General features: G+C 41.1%; 1 protein-coding gene across 1 annotated transcript in view; it reads right to left on the bottom strand.

Annotated features, from left to right (window-relative positions):
* The window catches only part of asic4b (acid-sensing (proton-gated) ion channel family member 4b), a 171,027-nt gene extending 148,409 nt beyond the window's left edge, over positions 1 to 22,618 (bottom strand). The window contains exon 1 of the mRNA XM_060918156.1: positions 22,034 to 22,618. Coding sequence (XP_060774139.1) covers positions 22,034 to 22,612 — 579 coding nt within the window. The 5' untranslated portion in view covers positions 22,613 to 22,618. The remainder of the gene's footprint in view (positions 1 to 22,033) is intronic.
* Between the last annotated feature and the right edge of the window lie 750 nt (positions 22,619 to 23,368).

Genomic DNA, 23,368 nt, shown 5'->3' with positions numbered 1-23,368 from the left:
GTCTTTCACACCATTCTGTGTAAGTGCTTTAAAAAAAAAATCCCAGGATATTTCCTAAATACTCACCAACAAACATGCTACAATCTCAAATTACTGAGATCACACCTTTGTTTTTCCCAATTCTGCTGTTAACTGTAACCATTAACTGAAGTTTCTGGTTTGTATCTGCATGATTTTATGTATTGTGCTACTGCCACAAAATTGGCTAATTGCGTATGTGTTCCTAATAACGTGGCCAGTGTGTACAGTGGTGCTTGAAAGTTTGTGAACCCTTTAGGATTTTCTATATTTCTGCATAAATATGACCTAAAACATCATCAGATTTTAACGCAAGTCCTAAAAGTAGATAATATTACATATCTGTGAGTGGCAAAAGTATGTGAACCTTTGCTTTCAGTATCTGGTGTGAGCCCCTTGTGCAGCAATAACTGCAACTAAACATTTCTGGTAACTGTTGATCAGTCCTGTACACCAGCTTGGAGGAATTTTAGCCCATTCCTCCATACAGAACAGCTTCAACTCTGGGATGTTGGTGGGTTTCCTCACATGAACTGCTCGCTTCAGGTCCTTCCACAACATTTTGATTGGATTAAGGTCAGGACTTTGACTTGGCCATTCCAAAACATGAACTTTATTCTTCTTTAACCATTCTTTGGTAGAATGATTTGTGTGCTTAGGGTCATTGTCTTGCTGCATGACCCATCTTCTCTTGAGATTCAGTTTATGGACAGATGTCCTGATATTTTCCTTTAGAATTCACTGGTATAATTCAGAATTCATTGTTCCATCAATGATGGCAAGCCGTCCTGGCCCAGATGTAGCAAAACAGGCCCAAACCATGACACTACCACCACCATGTTTCACAGATGGGATAAGGTTCTTATGCTGGAATGCAGTGTTTTCCTTTCTCCAAATATAACGCTTCTCATTTAAACCAAAAAGTTCTATTTTGGTCTCATCGGGCCACAATACATTTTTCCAATAGCCTTCTAGCTTGTCCACATGATCTTTAGCAAACTGCAGACGAGCAGCAATGTTCTTTTTGGAGAGCAGTGGCTTTCTCCTCGCAACTCTGCCATGCACACCATTATTGTTCAGTGTTCTCCTGATGGTGAACTCATTAGCCAATGTGAGAGAGGTCTTCAGTTGCTTAGAAGTTGCCCTGGGGTCCTTTGTGACCTCGCCAACTATTACACGCCTTGCTCTTGGAGTGATCTTTGTTGGTCAACCACTCCTGGGGAGGGTAACAATGGTCTCGAATTTCTTCCATTTGTACACAATCTGTCTGACTGTGGATTGGTGGAGTCCAAACTCTTTAGAGATGGTTTTGTAACCTTTTCCAGCCTGAGGAGCATCAACAATGCTTTTTCTGAGGTCCTCAGAAATCTCCTTTGTTCATACCATGATACACTTCCACAAACATGTGTTGTGAAGATCAGACTTTGATAGATCCCTGTTCTTTCAATAAAACAGGGTGCCCACTCACACCTGATTGTCATCCCATTGATTGAAAACACCTGACTCTCATTTCACCTTCAAATTAACTGCTAATCCTAGAGGTTCACATACTTTTGCCACTCACAGATATGTACTATTGGATCATTTTCCTCAATAAATAAATGTCCAAGTATAATATTTTTGTCTCATTTGTTTAACTGGGTTCTCTTTATCTACTTTTAGGACTTGTGTGAAAAGCTGTTGATGTTTTTGGTCATATTTATGCTGAATTGTAGAAAATTCTAAAGGGTTCACAAACTTTCAAGCACCACTGTATATTGTAGTATTTAAAAAGTAACACTGTGCAACACATTTAATGAAGTAGTATCAAAACAGTACAGTGTTTATAAATATCATGGTCTTCATTATTATTATTATTATTATTATTATTATTATTATTATTATTATTATTATCCAACAGTTTAAAATTATTACATGTAATACCTGAGAATAAATACTTAAAAATGAGCAATACGGAGGTCATGCTATCAGTCTGTGGTATGCACCTTTCTTTGTACAATACCACACTGTTGTAATATCCACTTTCTGGCCAATTTAATAGCAACTTGTTCTTGATTCTAAGATTCCTGTTCCTGGCTGGCAGGAGTGGAACCCAATGTGGTCTTCTGCTGTTGCATGCTGAGATGCTTTTCTACTCACCACGATTGTAAAAAGTTGCTATATCCTTTGTGGCAGCTCGAACCAATCTGGCCATTTTCCTCTGACCTCTCTTATCAACAAGGCGTTTCCACCCGCAGAACTGTCATTGTTCACGCAATGTTTTTTGCTTTTTGCACCATTCTGTGTAAGCTCTAAAGACTATTGTGTGTGAAAACCCCAGGAGATCAGCAGTTTCTGAAATACTCAAACCAGTCCATCTGGCACCAACACTGATGCCACAGTGAAAGTCACAGAGATCACAATTTTTCCCATTCTGATATTTGAAGTGAACATTAACTGAAGTTCTTGATTTGTACCTGCATGATTTTAGGCATTGTGCTGCTGTCAAGTGATTGGCTGATTAGATAACTGCATAAAACAGCCAGTGGATGGGTGTTCCTAAAAATGTGGCTAGTGAGTGTTTGGTACTATGATGTAAATAGTGTTTTTATATATACATAGTATTGGTTTGCTACATAAGCCACTCTGTTATTTGGGATTTATTCAAACAGACAGTGGAACATGGCATACACAAGCTTGGCATACACATTAGGTGTGTAATAAAATGACATTATCTGTATCTGCTTATTGTTACAAATATTCACATCTGTATTTGTATCCATATCTGGAATAAAACCTGAAGTGGGCATTGTCTAAACCTGTCAGGTTTTGTTTGTTTGTATAAATATAATCTTTTCCACCATGCCACCAAAACACTTCTGGGAAAAAAAAAAACAAAGGTAAAAATGCCAGCCCTGTCAGCATGGTGTATGGATACTGACTCTGACAGTTCCTCAACCTCAGCTACATCACTCAAGTTCATAAGTGATCTCAATTAGAGCTGTATGTGGGTGGTGTAGTGGTTAGCACAGTTACCTCATAGCATGAAGGTTCTGGGTTTGAGCCCAGTGTCTGACAGGGGCCTTTCTGTGTGGAGTTTGTATGTTCTCCCTGTATGTGTGTTGGTTTCCCTCAAAGAATGCAGGTTAGGCTAATTGGTGGCTCTAAATTGACTGTAGGTGTGAATGGTTGTTTGTCTTTATGTGTCAGCCCTGTGATGATCTGGTGACTTGTCTAGGGTGTACCCTGTAGTCAGCTGGGATAGGCTCCAGCTTGCCCACAACCCTGCATAGGATAAGTGGTTATGGATAGAGATGTACATAGGACTGTTTTATATATAAATCAATATTTCTAAATGGGGCGGCACGGTGGTGTAGTGGTTAGCGCTGTCGCCTCACAGCAAGAAGGTCCGTGTTCGAGCCCCGTGGCCAGTGAGGGCCTTTCTGGGTGGAGTTTGCATGTTCTCCCTGTGCCCGCGTGGGTTTCCTCCGGGTGCTCCGGTTTCCCCCACAGTCCAAAGACATGCAGGTTAGGTTAACTGGTGACTCTAAATTGACCGTTGGTGTGAATGTGAGTGTGAATGGTTGTCTGTGTCTATGTGTCAGCCCTGTGATGACCTGGCGACTTGTCCAGGGTGTACCCCGCCTTTCGCCCATTGTCAGCTGGGATAGGCTCCAGCTTGCCTGCGACCCTGTAGAACAGGATAAAGCGGCTAGAGATAATGAGATGAGATTTCTAAATGGTTTTATTTGTACAGGCTTGTGATATTTTAGAACAAATATAATTGGTTCTATTTCCCAGAAATTTTAACAAGCTGTATTTGTATTCGGTTACATTCCTAATGCACATATGACTCATACACATACTGAATATTCAGCCAACAAAACACAACCATCCATCCATCCATTATCTGTAGCCGCTTATCCTGTACTGGGCCGCAGGCAAGCTGGAGCCTATCCCAGCTGACTATGGGCAAGAGGCGGGGTACACCCTGGACAAGTCACCAGGTCATCGCAGGGCAAAACACAACCATTACATCACTTAAGTTTGTTTTATTACCTTGCCTGGGACAGAGTCCACCAGGGGGCAGGGTATTGTTTTCAGTCGGGTTTCTTTGTTTGTTTCTTTGTTTGTTTGTTTGTTTTTTGTTAACGATATTATGGGAAAATGGCTGGATCAATCTTCATGAAACTTTCAGGATAGATGGGCATTGATCTCAAATATAATCTCCAACATTTTGGGGGTCATCTGGTCAAGGTCACCAAAAAGGTCAAAATCATTTTTGTTGTGTCTACTGCCTCATATAGAGGCGCTAACCACTATGTCATCATGCTGTAAGAATGTAAGGGTGTAACAATCGTGCACTGCATATGTGCATACAGGTGTTCTAATTAAAATGGGCGGTGAGTGTATACAATTCAGTTTACCATTCAAAATAAATGGACTAGATTAAAGAAATCACTTTCAGGCATGTTTATGCTTATTACAGAGGGAAAGTGCATTCCACTGAGCTCTAGCGCTGGGCCATTTCCAGGAAATAAGAGTTTTGGTCATGGCGACAGTGTCTGTATGTCAGCCTCGGTTCGGAGGTTTCAGTTTTGAAAACTGTAAGAGATAAGAGTAGAATAATATAAAGTACAGACACTTGGTATATTTTACTTCTGTGATTTTTTTAATTGTTCATTTTTGGATTACACTTCATTTTTGTGGCTACTGCCTCATAGAGTAAATATATACAGTATGCTATATTTACTGTATGGACATGGTATCAGAAAACAATTTTATTTATAAGCAGTAGCCACATGTACCCATAGGGTACCTATTTTTTTTTTTCACGATATCTTCCTTCATATTCATCATAAGTGCTCTGGGCGAGGTTTGTTTTGCCTGGCAACACTTGTTAAGTTTGTTTTATATTGACAAAGCCATTATCGCACAGTTTATCATATTTGCCTCTGATTTCTAACATGCTTGAGTTGTCATTATTGATTGATGAGTATTTGGACAAGCATTTGAACTAGCTTCACCAAACAATCCATCAGAAGTCAAACTGGAAAACGTGATGCTACAGTGAAGCAGAGTGTGTATGCACATCCAGGGTATTTATCCAACATTGCTCCAGATAACACACAACTCATTAGCCACAGCATTCACCAAGGTCAGTACAGTGAAGTGTGTACTATTTTCATTTTTTCAGTCTTTAAGTAGATAATGAAGAGTTGTCTACACACACACACACACACACACACACACACACACACACACACACATACAAGTAAGTATAGGAGATTTGATTAAATGTAGCTGGGTTGAAACTAGATGAAAGTGCTGATCGAAAGTAGCTGGGTGATGTGCTTTGAAGTAGTGCACCATTAGAGTGCTATGAGATTTGTGTTATGATCCATGCTGAGCAAGGCCAAGGAGTTCTTCAGCTCCTGAGCTCTCCTTCAGCCTTCATGTGGTCTGCTATTTACATGTTGCTGAGTAAGGTGCAGTGCTGCATTTGTGCCAAGACGACTTCAAAAGACCCATAGATTTACCGCCGGTCCAGAAATATAATCTCTAATCCCGTTACTGTGGCCAGCTTTAGCTTTAAAGCCGCAGGCAATGCAATACAGCAGGCATCATTATTAAGCCTCTTTAAACGAATGTGAAAATCTGTTTGATATTACCACGGTAACATAACAAATGCATAATTTGATTGGAAAAGCTGGAATGGGTGGCACAGTGGTGCGGTGGTTAGCACTGTTACCTCACAGCAAGAAGATTCTGGGTTTGAACCTCATGGCCAACTAGAGCCTTTCTGTGTGGAGTTTGAATGTTCTCCCAGTGCCTCTGTGAGTTTTCTCAAGGTGTTTCGGCTTCATCCTACAGTCCAAAGACATGCGGATTAGGTCTAAGTTGCCCGTGAGTGTGAATGGTTGTTCGCCTCTGTGTTAGCCCTGTGATTGATTGGAGAATTACCCAGGGTATACCCCGTCCCTTGCCTATTCATCTGGGATTGGCTTCAGCGTCCCCTGCAACACCGATGGATGGAATGGTATCGAAAATGGATTGAAGTTGGAATGGACTTTGTCTATTGGTAATATCTTTTTTTTTAAGTCCATTTACAGTGCTGCAATGAACTGGCATCCCATCCAGGATGTAGCCTACGCTAGGCTCTGAACCTTGACCAGGATAAAATTGTTGCTAAAGACGAACAAATATTCATGTACAATTGGGAGTTTACCAAATTTAACTTGGAAAGTCCGACTATAAGTATCTATTTATGCCTTATTAAGCAAACTATAATTTTATCATCTTTATCTTGAGGTGGAGTATGAGAGCTTGGTTCACTCAGTTTCCATGGCACGTCAATTGCAGACGGACCTCGTCTTCTTAGCGAGCTTCCTTCTTCATTTTCCCACAAATCAAATTTCATCTGAATCACACTTCTGCAAACTAGCCCACTGCTTCAAGAGCTGTGTGAATAACTAGTGAGGGGAGGCTTGTGGGTGTTTGGCGAGGTATATAGAACCACATCTCCCTTAGAGACTCTTCTCTTTCCATAATATGTGCCTTTCTCCACTTCTGCATTGCTATACTCCTATTTATCTCAATTAGAGATATTCTTTTCAATAGAGAGATGATTATGCTTCAAGATCCATACCGTATCTTGCACTAAAGTTTGAATTTAATTTGTTGGACATCATCCGAGCAGCAGCATGTGGTTTCTGATCCTGATCGTACTGCCTCTGGTTTCAATTTCTCAGGCTAGTGATGATGTTGGCACAATATTCCTTCTCCGTCCCTCTCTTCAGCAAGAATACACATGACTCCAAGGCTGTGAAAAGATTGTTGAATTGAAAATTCACTGATTAAAGCAATAGCAGTTTCGTCAAAATAGTTTAAATGACTGGTAATCACTGAACACTACTAGGACTGATTGATTAGCGAAATCACCTGCCGTGCAGTAAAACTAGTTTGCATTATTGTTATATATATATATATATATATATATATATATATATATATATATATATATATATATATATATATATTGGCATTTGGCTTCATGTCAGAAGTGAAGGGTTAATGAGTCAGGCTGCATTTTCTGGCAGGACTTGACAGATGTTTTACGCTTAGCTAATGAACGAGAAATATAACTGGACAGTGAAAGGGGCACTTTTCAGTCCTGAAGCACTGAAAGCTGGAGGAGTTGTTCAATTTTCCATTGAAAATGAATGTGGTTTTATTATATCTGTCAATCTGGACACTGTTTTGAATAATGATAAGGAGTTCTAGACATAAAAGTGTTGTAAAGGGAATTGTGTTTCATATACCTGTAATACTGTAGTACAGTTATAAATCTAGTTGAACATCACTCTTCTTTTTTATTTTTTTTAATGCTATGGGGAACATCTTGTGCAGTGCGCATGCATATTCATCATTGTTGGATTTCTGGAAACTAATCCATGATAATGGAATAGACTTAAAGTTATCATAAGCTATAGAAGTTTCACTTTTACAGTACAGACTACCACATACTATCGTTCATCCATTCTAATTGGTTTGGCAGCTACCAGAATGATCAGCATGATTGGATTACTGTAGGTAAATGCCCAGAGTGAGGTTTTGTGTTTCGCTAGGGTGCACTAATCTGGCCTGGGGTTCTGACCCATTTTTGGCTAAAAAGACTTTACAACTAGTCTAAAATTGATTGATAGTCTAAAACTGGCACATGCTCCATATGATAACATGCCCACACTCTCTGTGTGAGTAAAGAACAGAAGGATGCAGCTGCATTGCCATTCCTAAGCTTCCTAGTGTGCCAAAAATGGGTCAGAACCCCCAGGCCAGATCAGTGCAAGTCAGCAAAGCAGAAATCCTCCTTCATGAAACCTACTCCAGTCATTACAATCATTCCAGTACCTGACAAATCAATTAGAGTGTTTTTTTCTGGATCACAAACACCAATAGATCATGTGACACCCCCACCCCCCATGGCATCCATCACGTTCTTGCTTGCATTTTCATGCTGTTTCAACATTCAGTGGCATACCTGCTACTAGTTTCTCACAAAACAGCTTGAGAAAAAGAAAAGAAAGTCCTCAAATTGTGACAGTTTTATGTGATAGGCTGTTTAAAATAAAAGACATCTTCTTTCTTCCAGAGTGCTAAAACCCTATCACAGGTGGTATAATCAGGTAGAGCATCATGTACACACAAAAGAAAAGGGATGCTTTCGTGACAAAAAAATTCCAGGGTAGATGGAAGTTTTACATAATACACATTTTTCACACTGCTTTGAGAACAGACAAAAGAAACGGTAGGCACCAAATGTCTAACAGAAGGCATTAGGCAGGGACTCCAGTGATGCATTCCTAATTTGTATATAGATGAGAACACAGGATTTTTAAATGTGGCATTTACACATTTTGATCCAAAAGCAAATAAAACTCTGTTTAGCATTCAGAAAATGACAAACAGGTGCATGAGAGAGAGAGAGAGAGAGAGAGAGAGAGAGAGAGAGCGACAAAGAATTTTTTTTTTACAAAGAACAAACCTGACCTCGATTAACTTTTTTTTTAGAACTGATATAAAAGTAGCAATCTTTGGCCATTTTAAATGGATCCTGACAAGAGAGTGAGACAGAAAGGTTGTGACTAAGAACAAGTGAGAGGCAGAACGACAGCATTCCCACTGAGCGCACTTTCCAGCGTACTGAATGCTGGAGCATTTTCACAGCTGATTCATCACCAACGCGCTCTGCCATCCTCAGCGTAGGCTGTGTCTAACACCACCTGTGGCTGAGGTGTTTGTGTGGCTCATAAAGCATCAGATTCATCACTAGCCCTGTGAATTTCCTCCAGTTTGGTGTAAGATATCTGCATTGTAAGAGTAAGAATCACTGTCAAGTTAGCCCCGACAAGGCATGTAATGCTAATGTTTCTAAATAACACAGAAGCTGCTGATCTCCCAGAGATTTTCACACACAGCATACACTATATAGAATATATACAGAATGGTACAAACAATAAAAAAGCATACAGTGAGTGTCACTGCCTATATTGCCCAAGATTGGCTAGAATCGCTGTAATTAAGAGCGGAGAGAGAGCATACCACCCCTCTCTCCCTGAGAGTATGGCCAATTTTGCTCTCTTGGGCTCCCAGCCACAGATGGCTGTAGCCTCATTGGGATTTGAACTTTTCTGAATGCTTTTCTGTTGCGCCCACTCTGGAGCTCTGATTCTGTTCCTGTCAGCCAAGAACAGGAATCTGAGACCACAATGAGCACTGGACAGTTGAATATTAGAAAAGGTGAAGTTGTATCAATCTTCAGATGTCTATTTGCTGCCACATGATTAGCTGATTGAATTACTGCACAAATGAGCAGGCACGAACCACTTTGATGCTGTGGCGTGTATTCTTTTGCGAATCTGACACTCATCACACTATGCGCAAGCACGAACGACTTCATTTTGCTGTCCACAGGAACTATTTTAGGAGGCCTTAATGAATAAACTTGATTCTAGACAAGCTTTCCAGAATCAGGATGAGAAAGAGATGTGGAAATTAAACAGTGTAAAACTCTGATGAAAGCACACTATACTACACCACATGGTCACCTTGCATTTAAACACATTCGGTAAGGGTATAAATGCAAGGATAAGGGCATTCGGTAGAGTGCATACCTCCACCAAGCCATACTGTATATCTGGATTTGCATCAATATCTAATCAATTGTTCCTTGGCCCGTGGCCCACCTTTCCTCAAAATTTCATCAAAATCCGTTCACTACTTTTTGAGCTACTTTGGGAACAGACAAACAAACAAACGGCAGCGAAAGCATAACCTCCTCCTCCTCCAACAAATTTGGTGGCAGTAAAGACATAACTCTGTCTGTGTTAAACAATACAGCTCATATCTGAAATCTATCCTTTATCTGTAGCCACTTATCCTGTGCAGGGTCACAGGTAAGCTGGAGCCTATCCCAGCTGACTATGGGCAAGAGGCAGGGTACACCCTGAACAAGTCACCAAATCATCGCAGGGCTAACACATAGAGACAAACAACCATTCACACTCACACCTACAGTCAATTTAGAGCCACCAATTAGTCTAACCTGCATGTCTTTGGACTGTGGGGGAAACCAGAGCACTTGGATAAAACCCACACAGACACATGCAAACTCTACACAGAAAGACCTCCCCCACTGGCCACTAGGCTTGAACCCAGAACCTTCTCACTTTGAGGAGACAGTGCTAACCACCATGCCACCCTTCATATCTGAATTTTTTTTTTAAATTGGTTACAAAACGAAAATCTCACGCCCTCTTAAATTATTTCTTTAATTTTCATAGTCTGTGTTCATGTATCCTAAATTATAAGGCAAATAATTGGTGAATATATGGAATATAAAGTGTGCCCTCATTTTATAAAGACTTAAAAATCATACATAAAGTCTGACCAGAAGTTTTAAAATAAGAATTACTATGGCAATAGCTGCATTAAAGGCAAGACAGTAAAATCGGCAGATCTGCATTTAAAATCTGAGCTGTGTATCAATGTGCATCACCACTTTCCAAAAGACAGAAAATTCAGCCTGCAGCCGTTACTGTTGGATTCTATCTGCTCTCATTTTCAGCCAGTCTTGGGAACAAAAGCATTAGTCAAATTTATATATATATATATATATATATATATATATATATATATATATATACAGTATAAGAACAATAGAAGTGACATATGAAACCCAGTCCTATAATTTGGAACATATTGCGCTTTTTATGATGTTTAGAGTTTGTCACTTTGGGGTGTTTTAATACAGGATTTGCAATGGTAGCAGTTGGAAATGGGGTTAAATATGACTATAGTGGGGATTTGAACATAAACCACTTCATCTCCTGTGACTCATCTCCTCTGACTCAGAACACATTTTACCAAAGCACCATAGAGGATGTATTTCTGAGTAACAAATAATCTAATTGAGAATTCAGAAGTGTCAAGCACACGATAATCTAGGTAAACATTTCAGTTAATCAGAGTATAAGCACCCAATTAAACCTGAATGTCAGCAAAGAGCATCTGTGTCTGAGAATGGGATGTAGAGAAAAAAAATGTAGGAAAAATGGAAGGGAAATAAATATTTCCTCTGGGAAGTGTGACTTAAGAATTTTGTTTGTGCTATATTGCAGATTATTATACATACAGGACACTTTTTTGATGGAATAAAAATGTGTTTTCTATCCCCTTCTAGTGGATTTCATTCATTTGCGTCAATAGCATGCAATATTGTTAGCATATTGCTTATCCTATGTGTATTATATCACTCTACCCAATGGAGAATGAGCTTTGAATACAGTTTACTATATTGCACGGTTGTCAAGACATGACGTCACATGTCCGAGCTGATGTGGATATCCAGTGAGAGTTTTCTGCTGTGCATGTGCAGAAACATTTCTTTGTTCACTGGGAAAGAGAAGGACACGTTGAATACCCGGAAAGGTTACTAAAACTTCATTAGATATTCGTCACACATATTTAAAAGAGAAAAACATATCAACGGACATCAAAAAACTGGAAAAGAGAGTGTGTATGTATAATAATAATAATAATATTGGCTGCCTTTTTTTTCGTGGTACGTCAGATATATTCCATTCAGCTAGCATGATACTGAACTCATCTTCAACTCATTCAATATCATGCTAGCTGAATGGAATATATCTGATATACCACTCAACGCCAGCCAATATTATCTAATTATGGAATAAAAAAACCCCAAGATTTTTAAAAGAATGTAACTTTTAGTTAACAAAACTAAAGTGACAAAATAGACTTTAAACTTTTAATAACCTAGTACAGAATAAGAACTTTCCCGTTCAAAACACCATTCAAAAAATATTCTAGACATTTCTCAAAACCCAAGTTTTCAAGCTAGCCTACAAAACCAATGCTCCAGGAGGTAGAGCAGGACCTGATCCAAGTCCTCCTATCCACAACTTTCCTGAATTCTGACCTTTTCCATGATTCATCACTGCATCATAGCGGAAGCCTGGATCTTTCTTCCGCTGAACTTTGTTGACATTTGTAGCTAATGCTAACTGCTAGGTAGGTAAGATCGAAGATGACTAAAAGATAGTTACATGGGTCCAATTTTCTGATGTGATCTGAGGATAATACGATCAAAGTGCCCCATCTGTCTACCCTCACAGAATGGATAGACGACATGAAGTTGGACGACATGGCCCAACGTCAGCGACGTTGACATTGTCATTATTTTATTCTTAGTGAAGGCGTTGATGGCAAGGAGCTAAGGAACTACAAAGGCACGGAGGTGTACAATTATCTACACAGTAATAAAATTGGCAAAATTATGTGTAAAAGAGAGGGTGAGTTTATTTGCTTAAAGGCTAAATTGAGGCTAGCCAGACCAAAAAAAGGGAAATCCTGCAGTCATGCAGCAGCTATCATCTGGAAGGTAGGCTGTGTCAGAGTAGAGCGAGTGTGTAATTGTATTTGTTTACTAATAATGTAGTGTTTATATATTGTAAGGCACTTTGGACAAAAGCGTCTGCCAAATACCATATAGGCTCAGTATGTATATGTATACATATCAAGAAGCAAAAGCTAGGAGAGAAGCATACGATAATCATTTTAATGCAGATGCTGTCAAATTTTGGAAACAAACATACCATTCCATCCCTTATCTGTAACCACTTATCCTGTGCAGGGTTGCAGGAGCCTATCCCAGCTGATTATGGGCGAGAGGCAGGGTACACCCTGGACAAGTCGCTAGATCATCACAGGGCTGACACATAGACACAAACCACCATTCACATTCACACCTACAGTCAATTTAGAGCCACCAATTAACCTAACCTGCATGTCTTTGGATTGTGGGGGAAACTGGAGCACCCGGATGAAACCCACGCAGACATGGGGAGAACATGCAAACTCCGCACAGAAAGGCCCTCATTGGCCATGGGGCTCGAACCCGGACCTTCTTGCTGTGAGGCAACAGTGCTAACCACTACACCACCGTGCTGCCCACAATAAACATACCATACTTAAATAATTCCTTTTCTATGTATTTGTCCAAGCTTCTTCAACTTCTTAACTACTCTGATCATTCCACATACTGGATGGTATTTGTAGGCTATTTGTTTACATTAGTACTTCAGCACTGGTCACTCTTGGATTCTCTAGGCTACCTGCATTTATTTGCATAAAAATGTCAGCTAAATGACTGTAATATAGTGTAATATTTGAATAATGTACAATATCTAAACAACAGTTACATAGAATTAATGTTGTTGATTCAGGTGCAAAATGCAGTGGTTAGTGGAAAGACAGGAATCGCATGTACAGATGAGCAGCATATGGTGCTGGACAACACATCTTGCAAGTCTGTTTGTGCCCAAAACAGATTCCAGTCATAAAATCTTTAAGCTTTTGTCAGTTGTTTGTGCACCTGACAACAGAGCGCAGGTGGCCAAGTGGTTAGAGCGCTTGACCGCTAAGCGAACGGTCCCTGGTTCGAGCCTCGGCTCGACAGGGATCTGGGGCTCGCTCCCTGTCCACCCAGCAGTGAATGGGGACCTGGTGGAAACACTGGGGAAGTTAAAGGCGGCGAGGAAAGGAACTGGCCACCCTACCTCACTATGCCGATGGCCCAGGACAAGTGCGCTCTCTAACAGGCACTCCCCCAATGTACGAATCGTCTATGGGACTCACCTTTGCTTTTTGCACCTGACGACAGCACACATTGAACCAGAAAAAGACATAGTTTAAAAAGATGTTATCCTCTGACTAAAACATGGTTGTCATAGCTAACTCCTCTTGGCTACCTTCGGCTCATTCAGCAATAGCTGCTTGGATAAACTGGAACTCAAAGATCGGCATCTGGGAGAGGCGAGTGTCATGGCGACCTCCATTGTCTTTCGCAGGAAAGCCATGGATAAGTCTTACCCTAAGAGTTAACAACATTGTACAACACACTTAACAACACCATGAAACTGCCATCTTCCAAACCCTAGAGTTTTGGTTAAACTCTGCCCAGATGGGAGGAGCTGGGTCAGGTCTGACTCCATCACTGAATGGTACTTGAAATATTAAAAACTTAATTATTACATAATCAACTGGATCAAGTGTGTTGCAATAATGAAACCCAAAAACTGTCCAGGGCAAGACATCAGGAGTGGAGGTAAGAAATTCTGCTCATGGGTGGCAATCTCCAGTGTGTTACCAGTTCTCTATTTTCCCATCAATGAGCCTTCTTGATCTGATGCAATGTTTAATCCTAATTTCATAGTTTCATTTTTGAAGTATTGATAGATATTAGAATTTCACCTTCACATCTAATATCACCAGCAGATATCATTACCAGGGATAAAGAGGGACATTTAGCTGGTTAAATGCATTAATACAGGCTAAGGGAAATAAACGAATATGAATTCACAGTGAGAAAAGGATGAACTAAGTTTTTCTCTCCTCGCATTGTAAGTAAAACATTTCTGCAGAGAAAATGCAGTGTGCTTGCTGAGCTGTAGCAGAACAGCTATCATGCTAACATGCTAAAGCTAACATGTAAACAGCTAGCATTCTAATATGTTAATGGATAATATGCTAACAGGGAGCATGCTAACATGCTTACAGCTAGCATGTTAACATGCTAATGCTAACATGCTAGCTGTTAACATGTAAATATTCTAAGGCTAATATGCTAACAGCTAACATGCTAATCTGTTAATGGCAAACATGCTAACAGCTAACATGCTAACATGCCTATGGATAACATTAATTGTGAGCATGCTAACATGCTGAGGCTAATTGGCTAACAGCTAGCATGGTAATATGCTAACAGCTACTGTAGCATGCGAACATGCTAAGGTAAAAGACGTTAACACTGTCTGGCTAACATACTAACTGTTAGCATGGTAGTATGCAAACAGCTAGCATGCAAACACACTAAATCTAACATGCTAACACGCAAACAGCTAACATGCTACTGCTAACAAGCTAACAGTTAGCATGGTAACATGCTAATGCTAACATGCAAGCAGCTGACATACTAACATGCTAACAACTAGCATACTAACTTGCTAACTAACTAGCTAGCTGTTAGATGAGTGCGGGTCAGACCTGATATCATGTGTGTGATGGGTGATTTGGCCTGAGGTGCCATATGAAGTTCGGTGGATGTGTGGTGAAGTGTTACTGAGCAAAACTCCATTCATTTGAATGGGGCCAAAAATCAATGGAAGCCTATGGAGGTAACACGGGATGCATGAAAACCAAGGAAAAGATGAGTGCAGGTCTCAGATGAGGGGATGGATATGTGCGGGGACTTGGCCTGAGGCATCATGTGAACTTTCATGACGTTTGGTCACTTGGTTCAAAAAACTGACGGAGAGTGAAAGTTTATCTCCCAAAATGCCATTCATTTTCAATGGGCAAAAATGCCAAAATGCCAAAAATCAATGGAAGCCTATGGACGACAAAGGGATGAGAGAGGAAAAGAATAGAAAAGACAAATGCAGGTCAGACCCGATCGCATGTATGTATCGGGAGAGTTGGCCTGAAGTATCACGTGAAAAATGGTACGTCTCCGATGGAGCGTGTCTGAGCAGGATGATTTGATTCGTGAACCCTATTCATTCTCTATGGGAAAAAAAATGACAGAAAAATGACAAGAAAGAGAGAACAGGTGCGTTGATCCAAAAGCTGCATACAAGCACATGACACCGGTTCAGGACGGACATTTCGGAATTGGAACGGTGCCGCTATGTCAAAAGCTGTAGGAGTAGCAGCTCCAAAAAACGGGTGGACAGGAATAATAAATAATAAAAAATAAATAAACTTAAGAAGAACAATCGTGTGCTCAATGCAAGGAGCCAGCACACTAAATATTATTTGTGTCTGGCTAAGGTCTTTATTTTCAGCCAAGGTGTTTAACTGTGAGAATATTGTGCATACTGTGCTAGCACAAGAGTTACATGACAGATTTTGAGCTATATCCTTGGCTTTGTCAATGTTTCCACATACCTGTACGCTCCTCATTCGTAATTAAAAATGGTTCTACCATCATCCGATTGCAAGCATTGGACACACACTATAGTTACAGCACCGAGGTGCGCTGTACCACCATGCAGTTATGCATACAACATTAAAACTTTGCAAACACTAATAGGAAGGAGGGTTTATTTTCTTCCTCGGGTTGTTAACCCGATGCAGCAACTATGAATAAAAAATTAATAGCCCTGACAAGAATTCTGCTTTTCCTAGGCACCCAGGCGTCTTGGCGATTTGTCCATTGAATTAAATAATGCACACTGTTTCAGTGTCACTGAATATCATCCTTTGGAAAATATGTAGCTGAAAATAAAGCTAATGATAACGTTAGCTTTATTTTAAATATTTCATCCAGCTCCATTGTCATTCCCCTCATTTGTTCAGTGTATCATGGACGTGTAGACATGATAGCCTGAGGATCTTTCTGAGAGAAACTTATCACAAATGTGCTCTAGAGTGGCTCTCAGGTGAATACGTGTGCCATGTTAAATCTATAACATGACGTGACATGTGCTTGTCTGAGCATGTGATAGGTGATTAGTTAAAACTAGATGAGATGCGTACCAGGACAGAGCCATCCATTACAGCCACAGCTTGGGAGAGCTTTGATTAATGTTTTACATGACTTTCACTAATTTATGCAGCACTGCTGCAGAAAATCAAACTCGCAAAATCGTTACGACGCCAAAAGACAGCAGCTGGAGAGAGAGCTGATCTATGTTTCAAGCTTCTGGTGACCTTCAGGGGGTTAGCTTGTTGCTTTTGTTTGTCTCCTAGCTTGTTGTTTGGAGTCATTATTTGCGGAAGAGATTGTCACAAGCACACAAGAACACACCTTGTGCACATTGATACATACACACACACACTGGTAAATGTGGACACAAGGCATTGTGTGTGAGGCACGTCAACAAATTTCAGCTGATTTGAAACTCCAGTATGGAATCCGGCATCATATCACTTGACTCATCGAATGTCATGGTGACTTCTCAGGTTACTGGATGAGATTTCATTATTAGAAGAAAAAAATAAAGCAAACAAACAGGAGCCCACTCAAATGCAAACCGTTCTGGCCTTACCGACATTTACCCTTTATTAAATGACATTAAGTTGTGCAAATGAGCCAGTGTGCTATTTACTTACTCTAGAGTGGCCACCAAGCATGTGGGGGAAGAGATCAGTAATAGAGAGAGATTAGCTCGACTTCAACAAATCGCTCTATGTATATCCACACATCGGAGCAACAGATGTAAGTGGTTCGAGATCCAGTCTTGGATCAGGCTTTGTTATAATCTTCATTAAAACATGAAACGAACAACAAGGGAAAAAAAAACTAATGTGAGATGAGCATGTCCCTAATCTTACTTTCACTCTGTTATATCCTTGAGCGAAACGTTTTAGCTCATGTTACTCCCAAAGTGCCACAATACAAGCTACTATCTCTGCTACTGTAATTAGATTGTTTAATCAAAACCACAAGGCTAACGGAAATATCTAGGAAAAAAAAGACAGAACTTCACATTTTCACAAGCGTCTTGAAAAGAAGAGGTGTCCTGTGCCTATTTGAAGGTCTTCATATTCCAAGCATGTTCAAACAAATCTAATCCTGACAGATGTCTTTGGGAGGATTTACGAATAACCAGGCAATACAGAGACAATATGTCACACACTTGGTTTCATGGAGTGCAGCTGAATTGAACATCACGTAGAAACAAGCAATGAATAACAAAATCTCATATCGCCATAATCTTGAGAGAGGATGGAAGAAAAACAGATGCAAGGCAGGACAATAACACACACATGCACCCAAACATACAGTATACTGTTGATAGGAAGGATGCAGGCATACATAATAATTTCAAGCTACAAGCATGATGGTGGTGCAAATATTTAGCACTGTCGCCTCAAAGAAAGTAGGTTCTGGGTTCAAACCTGTTGGTTGACAGGAGCCTTTCTGTGTGGAGTTTGCATGTTCTCGTCATGCCTGCTCCAGTTTCCTCTCACAGTCTAAACACGTGGATTTGCTCAGCTGGCTACTCGAAATTGCCCATAGTGTGAATGGCTGTCTGTCCCCGTGATAGTCTAGTGACTTGGCCAGGGTGTATCCCACCTCTCACTCAAAGTCAGCTGGGATTAGCTTGCAATGTATAGGATGAAAGTACAACCCCGATTCCAAAAAAGTTGGGACAAAGTACAAATTGTAAATGAAAACGCAATGCAATAATTTACAAATCTCAAAAACTGATATTGTATTCACAATAGAACATAGACAACATATCAAATGTCGAAAGTGAGACATTTTGAAAGTTCATGCCAAACATTGGCTCATTTGAAATTTCATGACAGCAACGCATCTCAAAAAAGTTGGGACAGGGTTAAGAAGCTGGAAAAGTTAAAGGTACAAAAAAAGGAACAGCTGGAGGACCAAATTGCAACTCATTAGGTCAATTGGCAATAGGTCATTAACATGACTGGGTATAAAAAGAGCATCTTGGAGTGGCAGCGGCTCTCAGAAGTAAAGATGGGAAGAGGATCACCAATCCCCCTAATTCTGCGCCGACAAATAGTGGAGCAATATCAGAAAGGAGTTCGACAGTGTAAAATTGCAAAGCGTTTGAGCATATCATCATCTACAGTGCATAATATCATCAAAAGATTCAGAGGATCTGGAAGAATCTCTGTGCGTAAGGGTCAAGGCCGGAAAACCATACTGGGTGCCCGTGATCTTCGGGCCCTTAGACAGCACTGCATCACATACAGGCATGCTTCTGTATTGGAAATCACAAAATGGGCTCAGGAATATTTCCAGAGAACATTATCTGTGAACACAATTCACCATGCCATCCACCGTTGCCAGCTAAAACTCTATAGTTCAAAGAAGAAGCCGTATCTAAACATGATCCAGAAGCGCAGACGTCTTCTCTGGGCCAAAGCTCATTTAAAATGGACTGTGGCAAAGTGGAAAACTGTTCTGTGGTCAGACGAATCAAAATTTGAAGTTCTTTATGGAAATCAGGGACACCATGTCATTCGGACTAAAGAGGAGAAGGACGACCCAAGTTGTTATCAGCGCTCAGTTCAGAAGCCTGCATCTCTGATGGTATGGGGTTGCATTAGTGCGTGTGGCATGGACAGCTTACACATCTGGAAAGACACCATCAATGCTGAAAGGTATATCCAGGTTCTAGAGCAACATATGCTCCCATCCAGACGACGTCTCTTTCAGGGAAGACCTTGCATTTTCCAACATGACAATGCCAAACCACATACTGCATCAATTACAGCATCATGGCTGCGTAGAAGAAGGGTCTGGGTACTGAACTGGCCAGCCTGCAGTCCAGATCTTTCACCCATAGAAAACATTTGGCGCATCATAAAACGGAAGATACGACAAAAAAGACCTAAGACAGTTGAGCAACTAGAATCCTACATTAGACAAGAATGGGTTAACATTCCTATCCCTAAACTTGAGCAACTTGTCTCCTCAGTCCCCAGACGTTTACAGACTGTTGTAAAGAGAAAAGGGGATGTCTCACAGTGGTAAACATGGCCTTGTCCCAACTTTTTTGAGATGTGTTGTTGTCATGAAATTTAAAATCACCTAATTTTTCTCTTTAAATGATACATTTTCTCAGTTTAAACATTTGATATGTCATCTATGTTCTATTCTGAATAAAATATGGAATTTTGAAACTTCCACATCATTGCATTCTGTTTTTATTTACAATTTGTACTTTGTCCCAACTTTTTTGGAATCGGGGTTGTATTACGTTTTGTTAACCTTTGAGTTGTGCTATAAATTGTTTATGTTCCACTTCTTTAAGATGGCATTAATGGGATATAATGGAAGTGGATAGTGATGTGACTCCCCTTTATTAGAAGAAGAATGCACACTCAAAGCACAGTGAAATTCCTCTTCTGCATTTAACCCATCTGAAGCAGTGAACACATGCATGCACAAGTGAGCAATGAGCACACACGCATACCCAGAGTAGTGGGCAGCTACGCTACAGCACCCGGGGAGCAGTTGGAGGTTAGGTGCCTTGCTCAAGGGCAATTTAGCCCAAGGCTGCCCCATGTTAACCTAACCGCATGAACTGTAGGGGAAACCGGAGCACCCAGAGGAAACCTACACAGATACAGGGAGAACATGCAAACTCCACACAGAAAGGCCTCCATCGGCCGCTGGCTCAAACCCAGAACCTTCTTGCTGTGAGGCGACAGTCCTAACCACTACGCCACTGTGTTGGAGTGTGCATGTGACAAATAAAGGCTTATTATTATCTCATCTCATTATCTCTAGCTGCTTTATCCTGTTCTACAGGGTCGCAGGCAAGCTGGAGCCTATCCCAGCTGACTACGGGCGAAAGGCGGGGTACACCCTGGACAAGTCGCCAGGTCATCACAGGGCTGACACATAGACACAGACAACCATTCACACTCACATTCACACCTACGGTCAATTTAGAGTCACCAGTTAATCTAACCTGCATGTCTTTGGACTGTGGGGGAAACCGGAGCACCCGGAGGAAACCCACACAGACACGGGAAGAACATGCAAACTCCACACAGAAAGGCCCTCGCCGGCCACGGGGCTCGAACCCGGACCTTCTTGCTGTGAGGCGACAGCACTGCTTATTATTATTATTATTATTATCCCTCATTTATTTAATAGGAAGTGTATGAAGGATAGGCGTCTCATCCAGGGTGTATTCCCACAGTTACTGAAGATTAATGAATGAATGAAAAAATGCTTTAGGGGATACCATCCATCCATCCTCTATACCACTTATCCATCAGGGTTGCTGGAGCCAATTCCAGTTGACTTCATGCAAGAGGCAAGGTATACCCTGGGCAGGTTAAGGGATTCTGGTTGAAAAAAAAAGTATCTTTTTTTAAATACAAGTTTTTCTCAGGACACCTTAACAAATTAAGACTTCATTTGCAAGCAATAGTCGCACATGCTTCTGTTCCAAAGGCTGTGCAGAGAAGCAGTCTGAGGTGCATTCCTCCTCAAAGCTGATTTGGTTAATGCAAGAATCATGTCTCCTGTCCATCTCCTGCATATTTCATCTGTTCTGTGGCCAAAATAACATTCTCCGTCAGGAGAGACAAACCGTAACGTGACAGAAAGAAACAGGAAGAGACTGAGACAGGCGATTTAGAGTTCAGCAGACGAGAGTAGGCAGAAGCAGCTTTGGGATTGTAATGCGGCTTCTATGTTTCTGTGAATCTCTATATATTTATGAACAAGTTTCCTACCAAGAGCAAGATGACAATAATAAAGAGAAAAAGAGGCTAGAATAGGCTTTAGGCACAAATAGTGACAAACTCAACATGGCATTATAGACAATAATAATATAAACAGAAATACTCTCAACCCTTATAAACCTGTGATGTCTGCAGCGGCATGAAAGATCATGTCTTACAAATACATTAAATTGTATCTTGTTGCAGAGATCCATAGCTTAATATCACAAAATATTACGAATCAACTTGTAACTTCACAGTTGAGCAGTAAATGCAATATATTTTGTAATTTTGTTCAGATTTTAAACCACAATTATGCAAACATTTAGCATTTTTATTTATCTGCTATTTGATTTTCAGTGCCAAAGTTAGTTGTACTTGCATAAACAGCAGTCCCATAGCTTTCAAACAAGCCCTGTTGACCAATCAGATCATTCAGGCCTGACATCTGTCCATTCAGCAACATCTTTGAAATGGGTGCATTTCTACTGACTACATATTAAAAAAAAAAAGGCATAAACTTTGTATGACGTGAGAAACAATACAATATCGGATCAAGCTGATCAACAGTGGGCGCTATAACATTCAAATGACTGTTTGGATGTCAATATTGTCACTCAACCAAAGGATCTCAGAATTCACTCCCAAAACCCAACACCCAACAAGAACATCCCATCCAATGAGCAAGTACCACAATCACTTGCCATAGCCAACTGGATGGCACCATACTCACCACGCTGAAGTCATGGACAGAGCAGTTTTGTCCGCTAAAGTTGCAGCTCTTCAGCATCTCATCAAGCTGGTGGCCTGTGCGCTGGAAGATGTCCAGCATGTCAGGAGGCGGGTACTGCAGCTCCCCTGGTCGGTGCCCACCACGGCTTTTCGGTGGCAGCCCAGTCAGGTTGGCCAGGTGGTAGATGTCAGCATCGGTGAGTGCAGAGAAGCGGAAGCGATTCACGTTGCACAGTGTGATGGCAGGGAAAGTGAGCTCACGCCGGCTTTCCTCGCTCAGCGCAGTGACATGTGGGTGCTCCAGGTAAGTACCTGTGCTCCGGGACGCTTGGTACAGGAAGAGCACCAGTGATGCCAGCAGGGCCAGCGCCCACATTGTCCGCCTCATGCTTGCCCGGCCTGTTCCTGATGACCCCAACACCTGGGCCAAGCCATGCAGAGATGAGGAGCTGGCAAAAGCAGCCAGATCAGCCATGCCTGCTCCTTTGTCAATCGGGCCACCACCACCTCCTTTGGGTGGGGCTGCTTTAGCCTCATCTCCCTCAGCGAACTTGATTTTGCACACAAACTCGATAGGCATGTGGGCCGCCAGGGCTGCTACACTTCCAGTGTTCCTTGGTCTCACTTGTCAGTCTTACTCTTCGAGTGTTCCACTTGCTACAGTTCACTTCCTACTACTTTTCGGTGCTTGCACAGTTTTTCTTGTCTATTTTTTCCCAACTGTCTGTCTCCGCTTCCTTACACAAATCCTGTCTCTTTTAACACTTTCTCCTTTCCTGTGCTTTCTTTTCCTCCATCCTTTGTGTTTATTCTGGTCTTCGGTTTCCCTTCAGAACTCGAACTGAAGCTGCGGTTGCTTAAACTCCAGTAAAGGAGACGCTCAAAAGTCCTCCAGTGGTGAAGAAAAGCAGAGCAGTGAGAGTGAAGAGAAAGGAAAGAGGATAGGCTCAGTGCTGTAAGCGCCAGAGTGCGAGTGAGTCGCTGCTTTGCTTGTCAACTCAGCTCCACATCTCTCTCTCTCTCTCTCTCTCTCTCTCTCTCTGACTCCTCTCTGCTTCTGACGTAGCCGCTGCCCAAAGTCCTCTCACACACATTTTCACTGACAGAGAGAGAGAGAGAGAGAGAGAGAGAGAGAGAAAGAAACACACAGAGTTGAGAGTGATAGTCAGTGTAGTGACGACACACGCCATGCACTCTAAGCTTAGCAGATCAGTGCAAAGTGAACAAGTCCTCACAAGGACCTGATACAGGTGACAGAAGGGAGGGGTGAAAGGTGCAGAGAAGAAAGCTAGAAAGTAGAGAAAAAAAACATGTTTATTATCATATGATGAGTGAG

This window comes from Neoarius graeffei, chromosome 4 (genome assembly GCF_027579695.1).
Source record: "Neoarius graeffei isolate fNeoGra1 chromosome 4, fNeoGra1.pri, whole genome shotgun sequence".
NCBI lineage: Eukaryota > Metazoa > Chordata > Actinopteri > Siluriformes > Ariidae > Neoarius > Neoarius graeffei.
This window is presented reverse-complemented; position numbering and strand designations above follow the sequence as displayed.